The sequence below is a fragment of the Hyla sarda genome, chromosome 1 (genome assembly GCF_029499605.1).
Source record: "Hyla sarda isolate aHylSar1 chromosome 1, aHylSar1.hap1, whole genome shotgun sequence".
NCBI lineage: Eukaryota > Metazoa > Chordata > Amphibia > Anura > Hylidae > Hyla > Hyla sarda.
In genome coordinates, this window is record NC_079189.1 from 320971609 (window position 1) to 320981388 (window position 9780).

Below are 9780 nucleotides of genomic sequence, written 5' to 3' on the forward strand. Positions count from 1 at the left end.
ACCAAAAATGCACTATTTTGGACTTTGGAATTTTTTTGCACGCACGCCATTGACCGTGCGGTTTAATTAACGATATATTTTTATAATTCTGACATTTCCGCACGCGGCGATACCATATATGTTTATTTTTATTTACACTGTGGTTTTTTTTTATGGGAAAAGGGGGGTGATTCAAACTTTTAATAGGGAAGGGGTTAAATGATCTTTATTCACTTTTTTTTTAAAACTTTTTTTTTGCAGTGTTATAGGTCCCATAGGGACCTATAACACTGCACACACTGATCTTTATCATTGATCACTGGTTTCTCATAGGAAACCAGTGATCAATGATTCTGCCGCTTGACTGCTCATGCCTGGATCTCAGGCACTGAGCAGTCATTCGGCGATCGGACAGCGAGGAGGCAGGTAGGGACCCTCCTGCTGTCCTGTAAGCTGTTCGGGATGCCGCGATTTTGCCGCGGCTATCCCCAACAGCCCACTGAGCTAACCGGCACACTTTCACTTTCACTTTAGACGTGGCGTTCAACTTTGAACGTCGCGTCTAAAGGGTTAATAGCGCGCGGCACTCTGATCAATGCCGCGCGCTATTAGCCACGGGTCCCAGCCGTTGTTAGAGGCCGGGCCTGACCCGCTATGACGCGGTGCCACGCTGTGGCCCCGCGTTATAGATTGGGAGCGGTCACATGACGTTCCAGTACATCATGTGTCCTTAAGGGGTTAACCTATTAAGGACCAATGACGTTGTGGAACGTCATGGCACCCTGGGCTTTAAGGACCAATGACGTTCCACAACGTCATGGCCTTTTCCGGTCTCTGCCGCTCGCCGGGCAGAGATCGGAACTGGATGCCTGCTGAAATCCTTCAGCAGGCATCCAGGGCAAACGCCGAGGGGGGCCATGTAGGCCCCCCATGTCGGCGATCGCCGCAAATCGCAAGGGAAATCGCCCTTGCGATCTGCGGCGATACCGGGCTGATCGGGTCTCTGGGACCCGACTGCCCGGTAATTTCGCATGATCCCGGCTGTCACAGACAGCCAGGACCATGCTGAAGTATCGGAGCGAGGTGGCAAGCCTGCCACCTCCTCTGATCCCCTGCGATCCGTCGGTTAGTTAACCGACTAATCGCAGGGGGGGGGGGGCGGTTACTTCCTCCCGTCCTGCCCGGCCCCTTGAAGTCCGGAGAGGACGGGAGGAAGACCGGAGGACGCGGCGGGGGACGGGGGAGTGCTGGGGACCGGCCCCGGTACTTACCTCATCCCTGAAGACCCGGATCCTGGCGGCGGAGATGGCGGCGGCGACAGGTGAGTTCCTCTTCAGCCGCGGACGGGCCCTTTACAGCAATGCACGTCGCCGTAAAGCGACATGCATTGCTGTAATGGGACCCTGTAAACTACAACTCCCAGCATGCCCAGACAGCCCTTGGCATCTGGGCATGCTGGGAGTTGCAGTTTTGCAACATCTGGAGGTCCACAGTTTGGAGACCACTGTGCCCTTCCAGATGTTGCAAAACTACACATCCTCAGCATGCCCTTACTGTCCAGGCATGCTGGGAGTTGTAGTTCTGTAACATCTGGCCCTTCAGATGTTGCAGAACTACAACTCCCAGCATGCCTGGACAATTTTGGCATACTGGGAGTTGTAGTTTTGCAACATCTGGAAGGGCACAGATTGGGAACCACTGTATTAGTGGTCTGCAAACTGTAGTCCTCCAGATGTTGCAAAACTACAACTCCAAGCATGCTGGGAGTTGTAGTTCGGCAACATCTGGCTCTAAAGATGTTGCCGAACTACTACTCCCAGCATGCCTGAGAATGCTGGGAGTTGTGGTTTTGCAACAGCTGGAGGCACACTGGTTGGGAAACATTGTCTGTTTCCTAACTCAGTGTTTCCCAACCCGTGTGCCTCCAGCTGTTGCAAAACTATAACTACCAGCCTGCACTGATAGACTGTGCATGCTGGGAGTTGTAGTTTTGCAACAGCTGGAGGTCCCCCCCCTGTGAATGTACAGGGTACATTCACATGGGCAGGGGGCTTACAGTGAGTATCAGGCTGCAAGTTTGCTCAAACTCGCTGTAATCCCCCGCCCATGTGACTGTACCCTAAAAACACTACACTAACACAAAATAAAATAAAAAGTAAAAAAACACTACATATATACATACCCCTACACAGCCCCCCCCATCCCAATAAAAATGAAAAACGTCTGGTACGCCACTGTTTCCAAAATGGAGCCTCCAGCTGTTGCAAAGCAACAACTCCCAGTATTGCCGGACAGCCGTTGACTGTCCAGGCATGCTGGGAGTTTTGCAACAGCTGGAGGCACCCTGTTTGGGAATCACTGGCGTAGAATACCCCTATGTCCACCCCTATGCAAGTCCCTAATTTAGGCCTCAAATGCGCATGGCGCTCTCACTTTGGAGCCCTGTCGTATTTCAAGGCAACAGTTTAGGGTCACATATGGGGTATCACCGTACTCGGGAGAAATTGCCTAACAAATTTTGGGGGGCTTTTTCTCCTTTCACCCCTCATGAAAAGGTGAAGTTGGGGGTCTACACCAGCATGTTAGTGTAAAAAAATAAATTTTTCCAAAGATCTGACAGACACCAGTGGGGGGTAAATGCTCACTGTACCCCTTGTTACGTTCCTCAAGGGGTCTAGTTTCCAAAATGGTATGCCATGTGGGGGTTATTTTGCTGTCCTGGCACCATAGGGGCTTCCTAAATGCGACATGCCCCCCGAGCAAAATTTGCTCTCAAAAAGCCAAATATGACTCCCTCTCTTCTGAGCATTGTAGTTCGCCCGTAGTGCGCTTCAGGTCAATTTATGGGGTACCTCCATACTCAGAAGAGATGGAGTTACAAATTTTGGGGGGTATTTTCTGCTATTAACCCTTGCAAAAATGTGAAATTTGGGGGGGAAACACACATTTTAGTGAAATTTTTTTTTTTACGTATGCAAAAGTCGTGAAACCCCTGTGGGGTATTAAGGCTCACTTTATTCCTTGTTACGTTCCTCAAGGGGTCTAGTTTCCAAAATGGTATGCCATGTGGGTATTTTTTGCTGTTCTGGCACCATAGGGGCTTCCTAAATGCAACATGCCCCCAAAAACCATTTCAGAAAAACGTACTCTCCAAAATCCCCTCGTCGCTCCTTCGCTTCTGAGCCCTCTTCTGCGCCCGCCGAACACTTTACATAGACATATGAGGTATGTGCTTACTCGAGAGAAATTGGGCTACAAATATAAGTATACATTTTCTCCTTTTACCCCTTGTAAAAACAAAAATTGGGTCTACAAGAACATGCAAGTGTAAAAAATGAAGATTGTGAATTTTCTCCTTCACTTTGCTGCTATTCCTGTGAAACACCTAAAGGGTTAAAACGCTGACTGAATGTCATTTTGAATACTTTGGGGGGTTCAGTTTTTATAATGGGGTCATTTGTGGGGTATTTCTAATATGAAGACCCTTCAAATCCACTTCAAACCTGAACTGGTCCCTGAAAAATTGTGATTTTTGAAATTTTGTGAAAAATTGGAAAATTGCTGCTGAACTTTGAAGCCCTCTGGTGTCTTCCAAAAGTAAAAAATCATAAATTTTATGATGCAAGCATAAAGTGGACATATTTTATATGTGAATAAAAAAAATATTATTTGGAATATCCATTTTCCTTACAAGCAGAGAGCTTCAAAGTTAGAAAAATGCTAAATTTTCAATTTTTTCATCAAATTTTGGAATTTTTCACTAAGAAACGATGCAAGTATCGACAAAATTTTACCAATAACATAAAGTAGAATATGTCACGAAAAAACAATCTTGGAATCAGAATGATAGGTAAAAGCGTCTTAGAGTTATTAATGCTTAAAGTGACAGTGGTCAGATGTTCAAAAAACGCTCTGGTCCTAAGGTGTAAAATGGCCTGGTCCTTAAGGGGTTAAAGGGGTATTCCAGGCAAAACCTTTTTTTTATATATATATATCAACTGGCTCCGGAAAGTTAAACAGATTTGTAAATTACTTCTATTAAAAAATCTTAATCCTTCCAATAGTTATTAGCTTCTGAAGTTCTCTGTCTAACTGCTCAATGATGATGTCACGTCCCGGGAGCTGTGCATGATGGGAGAATATCCCCATAGGAACTGCACAGCTCCCGGGACGTGAGTCATCAGAGAGCAGTTAGACAGAAAACAACAACTCAACTTCAGAAGCTAATAACTATTGGAAGGATTAAGATTTTTTAATAGAAGTAATTTACAAATCTGTTTAACTTTCTGGAGCCAGTTGATATATATAAAAAAGTTTTGGCCTGGAATACCCCTTTAAGGTGAAAATGGGCTTGGTCCTTAAGGGGTTAAAAACGCATTGCCTCATGAGTTCTTTCAAGATGCACAGTCTATAATGTATAGTAGTTATATTCCTGTTTATGTCCTTATTATAGTGCAGTAATGTTGCAGGTATGATAACGCTGCCAATATAATGCACAGTTAAACAATATACTTGCTTAAGAGTCTGCCCCTCCTTTAAGAGACAGTTAAGAAGCACAATTTCAAAACCAGAGCTAAATAGCTTAGGCTTGGTTCACAGATTAATTGTTTTTCCATTTTTGTTTGTTCTGATATGTCAACAAATAAAAAAAGTGAAAATAATATATATAAAAATGGAGAATCAAGGAGAAGCCCCGTGATCAGGATTCTAGATCCGTCTGGGTGCTCAGCTTCGGGAACAGACCAACTTCGAAGATAATATCAAAGAAAAGTAGAAGCGGCACTCCAAAATATAGTAAAAAATCGTGGGATGTATTCACACATCTGTGCAGAGCGACGTTGCCGAAATGTCGCTCTGCAGGCATGTGTGAATAAATACCACGGTTTTTGACTACTATTTGGAGTGCCGCTTCTACTTTTCTTTGAGATATATATATATATATTTTTTTTTTCTTAACACTAATCACCTAATTGCTTTGCACCTGTGCATGCCTCTAGTCTAAGGGCTCATTTACACAACGCATTTACTTTCAAAAGGGGTGGGGCTTTCTGTGGCAAATTTTTGGCAGTGGAATCTTGGCTGCAGAAAATCTGATGCATACCCTTTTGAAGTCAATAGGGTCTGCGACGGATTTCCAACAGCAGAAATCCACTGCCGAAAATCTGCTTGGAAATCCTATGCAAAGCCTGCCCCTTTCAAACTTGCAGCTGGAAACACTTCAAAAGTAAGTCAGCTTGTGTGAACTAGCCCTAAGGGTGTATTCAAACAGTGCTGTTGTGGCATGGATCTTGCCAGCGTGGTAGACAAATGCATGTCAAAACCTGATGCAATTTTATTGCTAATTGGCACAACGTTGCAATTTAAATAAATTTCAACCTTTTGTAATATGTTTGTTTAAAAATATTTGAATATTTAGTAATGGAAAAGGCTATTGGTACACTAACCAGTCCTGCAGCAGCATCATGCTTGCCCATGAGTTATAGACAATAGATGACTCATGGACAAGGCTGCATGAGCAGACACACCAATCACCTCCCACCACCACCATAAGGGACATGCCCCCTTCCCCTGAGAGGATATCTAACACTGTGAGCTAATGAAAAGAGGTATTTTTATAATAAACTAGCTGAGTACCTGGCATTGCACGTTTTTTCCTTCCCAATCCTTGTTGTGGAGGACAATCAACAGAGGAAGCTTTTGACTTCATATCCTGTCCTCATATATTGTTGTCATATGCCAACCCCATATCCCGACCTCATATCCTGTTCTCCTATCTCGACCTCCTATCTCGACTTCTTATCCCGACCTCCTATCCTGACCTCCTATCCCGACCTCCTATCCCGTTCTCCTATCTCGACCTTCTATCCCAACCTCCTATCCCGTCCTCCTATCTTGACCTCCTATCTTGATCTCCTATCCCGACCTCCTATCCCAAACTCCCATCCCAACCTCCTATTCCGACCTTTTATCCCATCCTCCTATCCTGTCCTCCTATCTTGACCTCCTATCCCAACCCCCCATTGATTTGCATGGGACTTTAACCCGATAACGACCATGGACGAGTATAGACGTCCAGGTTGGCGGGCGTTCCCGCACCTGGACGTCTATGCTCGTCCATTCTTCTCGTGGGTGCTGCCCAGTGCACCCACGAGATCACGGCAGGGATTCGGCTGTATCACACATCGCGATCGCGGGGTGCTGTGTGTGGCCGCGGCTGGCCGGGACCTGCCGCACTGCCGGGAGTGAAGTTCACTTCACTCCCGACAGTTTAACCCTTACAGCCGCGGTCAGAAGTGACCGCGCGCTGTAAGGAGTTCTGACAGAGGGAGGGGGCTCCCTCTGTCTCCTCTGCAGCACCCTGCATCGCGATCGCGGGGTGCTGTGTGTGGCCGCACTGCCGGGAGTGAAGTTCACTTCACTCCTGACAGTTTAACCCCTACAGCTGCGGTCAGAAGTGACCGCGCGATGTAAGGAGTTCTGACAGAGGGAGGGGGCTCCCTCTGTCTCTCCTGCAGCACCCCGCATCGCGATCGCGGGGTGCTGCTGCATACCTGGGCTGCCGGGGGTCCTACAAAGACCCCCAGGTCTGCCCTGGGTATTGCCTGAGAGGCACGTCCTAATATGCTGCCTGCTAGTGAAAACTGGCAGGCAGCATATAACTGCAATGCTTTGGAATACTAAGTATTCCAAAGCATTAAAAAGTGTAAAAATAAATAAATAAATAAATAAAATAAAAGTGTAAAAAAATATATATATATTAAAAATACATTTATTAAATGAATCTAATAAAAAAAAAGCATAATGTGTAGGATCGCATTGGCGGACATCCGCAGCATGTAATATGCTGCGGATGTCCGCCACGTGATCCTACACATTATGCAGCAGTCACGGTAATGAGCTCGCTGCTGCGGCTGGGTAGCTTTGTGCGTCCACTCATAGTGGCGGATTTTCCCCCAGTAGTCATGAGCGGACACACTGAGCTACCCAGCCGCAGCAGTGATGGATATATTTGCCATGAGCGGGTGCTTATTCCCACAACATGGCGGATATATCCATCAGGAGCCTTAACTGTCACAGACAGACGCGTTATACTACCAGCCGACCAAGGACCAATCAGAGAGGTCCCTGGTCCAGCCAATAACTTGTAGGGGTGCGGTATATAAATGGGGTCACTTGTGGGGGTTCGGGTACTGTTCTGCCCTGAAAGCCAAATGGCGCTCCTCTCCTTCTGAGTCCTACCACGCGGCCAAGGAACCATATATGGCCAAAGCGGGGGTGTTTCCGAACATGGGACAAGCAGCGAAATAAAATATAGGGTGCATTTCTTTCAATATCAGAAGTGATGTACAAAAAATATGCCCCCAAATGATGCATTTGTGAAAAATTGCAATTTTCGAATTTTTAACACTGACTTTGTAATAATTCCTGCCAAAAAACTATGGTGTTAAAATACTCGCTGTACCCCCTAGCGAATACCTTGAGGGGTCTAGTTTTTAAAATGGGGTCATTTGGGGGGGTGTTCCTATGTTCTACTACCTTTTAATTTCTGCAAACCTTGCATAGCACATAAAAAAAGATGTAAAATTTTCAAAATTTTCAAAATTTCAAGTTTAATTGTTAGGCTTCTAACTAATTTAAAATGTTAATTAAAAACTAAAAAATGACGTCAAAATAAAGTAGACATCTGAAAGTATAAGTTTCATAAACTATTTGGTCAGTATGTATAAATATATGCAACCAATTAGTGTTAAAATAGCAAAAAATCGTAATTTTTTATAAAAATGTAATGATTTTTTGCATTGTAAAAAAAAACTACAAATGATATTGGCTTACTTTTACTATGTACATGAAGGACAACTTGTGACAAAAAAACAATGTCAGAATTATCGTGATTGGCAAAACGTTACCAGAGTTATTCTCTAATAAAGACAGACATCCCCGATTTGAAAAAACAGGCCTGGTCTTTCAGGGGCGTACAGGTTTATTTGGGTTGGTCCTTAAGGGGTTAAACAAAACCCCTGACCCTCACAAATGGGGGTAGTTAAGGGTTAAATTAACTATCCTATATTTTAAGTGGACATATAAGTAACATGTGACCAAGTATTATCAAAATATCTCCAGCCGTTTGGAAGTTATGCAGTAACATATATTTCCCATAGACTTGTATGGGACTTTAAACAAAAACCCTGACCCTGGCAAATGGGGGTGGGTAAGGGTTAAACTACCTATCCTATGTTTGTTGTTGACATATAAGTAACATGTGTGCCAAGTTTCACGTTAATATCTTTAGCCGTTTGGACGTGATGCTGGAACATACACACATACACACACACATACATACACACATACATACACACATTGAGTTTTACATATATAGATATAGGTGATAGAGATATAAAAATTATATTATAAGGAGCTTCAAGTTACTTGCTTGTTTTTTCTCTGGTTTTGTCATATTGCTTGCTGACAATTGCCCCATACATGTATTTTGGCTGCTATATTCTGAGCTCCAGCTTTGCCTTCTGGCTATATGTGGCTGGCTGTTCAGTTCACTCATTTTGTTAGTTTGGGCAGATACCAGCAGTCATGGACTGGGATTTTTACAGTACATAGCAACTATAAAATGGGTAGAATACGTTTTGTAAAAAAGCTTACCTTATATCCATGTTGAAAATATACCGAAGCAAAGATGTTCTTCTAACAGTCAGTAGGCCACAGCTAAATGTTTTCAGCTATAGAACAAAGTAAAATCTTTATCCTGAAAGGTCAAAACTACACATGAGGCGGTAACTGTCTTTTTTGGAGTTCAGTGACTCAGTGCTACAAGGTACCTTTGTCTCTACGTGCTGACTTCTTCCTCATACTGCTGCTGTGACATCATAGCTAAATAGTATAATAAGTAAATATACTGTCAAATATTTACTAGTCCATGTCAGTAAAGTCTCTTCCTGAAACGTTGTGTGTGTAATGCTTTGAGTTATTGTGAAACAAGAAACATATTATACTATCAATACAATACATTTCCCATCAGTTAGATTAGAAAATTGAACAGAATTTTGTATATATAGGGTGTACCACCTAAAACATTTAGGCTATACTTCCATTTGGGGTTTTTTCTGGCAGTTTTTGGAGATCTGCCACTGTAGTTTTTGAGCCAAAGTCAGAAGTGGATCCATAAGGGAGAAGTGTAAGTCCTTCCTTTATATGTCCTATTCCTTATGAATCCACTTCTGGCTTTGGATCAAAAACTGCAGTGGTAGTATTCCAAATACTTCCAGAAGAAAACCAAGTGGAAACTTAGCCTTAGGAAAGTTAAATCCTTTGGTGCTCTTCTGTCATGATGCTAGAAATTCTATTTAGCAGTTTCCTAGTTATGTTTAGCTATTCTCTCATTGGCTGATTGGCAATTAATAGAGATTCCTTAGCAGGTGCTCATCAGGGACAAGCACACATAGACTAAAAAGGGGGCTTGAGCCCCTGCTATTTTGATGCCCCTCCTTCAGGTGCCCTTTTTTGGATCATTATGTGGATATTGTTGTATTTTAATAAATGATGTTAAAAAAGAAGTATCATGCATAAAAATGTATCCCCTATCCAAAGGATCCCAATCTTCTACACGGGCCCCCTGCTCTCTCTTTAAGCATGATATATCTCCTTTTAAGGGGTACTCTACTGGCCAGCGTTCGGAACATTTAGTTCCGAATGCTGTGCGTGCGCTGCGGGGTCGGCCATGCCCCCTCATGAAATCCCCTCAATATAAGTCTATGGGAGGGGGCGCATATCGCAGGAGAGCAGTTAGAC

General features: G+C 43.8%; 1 protein-coding gene across 4 annotated transcripts in view; it reads right to left on the minus strand.

The window, feature by feature from the left end:
• Window positions 1–8830, minus strand: part of LOC130273001 (stimulated by retinoic acid gene 6 protein-like) — a 137203-nt gene extending 128373 nt beyond the window's left edge. For 3 of the 4 annotated variants that reach the window (XM_056519134.1, XM_056519127.1, XM_056519103.1), the window contains exon 1: window positions 8635–8774. In XM_056519134.1, the coding sequence (XP_056375109.1) occupies window positions 8635–8645 (11 nt within the window). In that variant the 5' untranslated portion in view covers window positions 8646–8774. Of the gene's footprint in view, window positions 1–8634; window positions 8775–8810 lie in introns of those variants that run through there. The other variant, XM_056519111.1, reaches the window with a different exon arrangement.
• Between the last annotated feature and the right edge of the window lie 950 nt (window positions 8831–9780).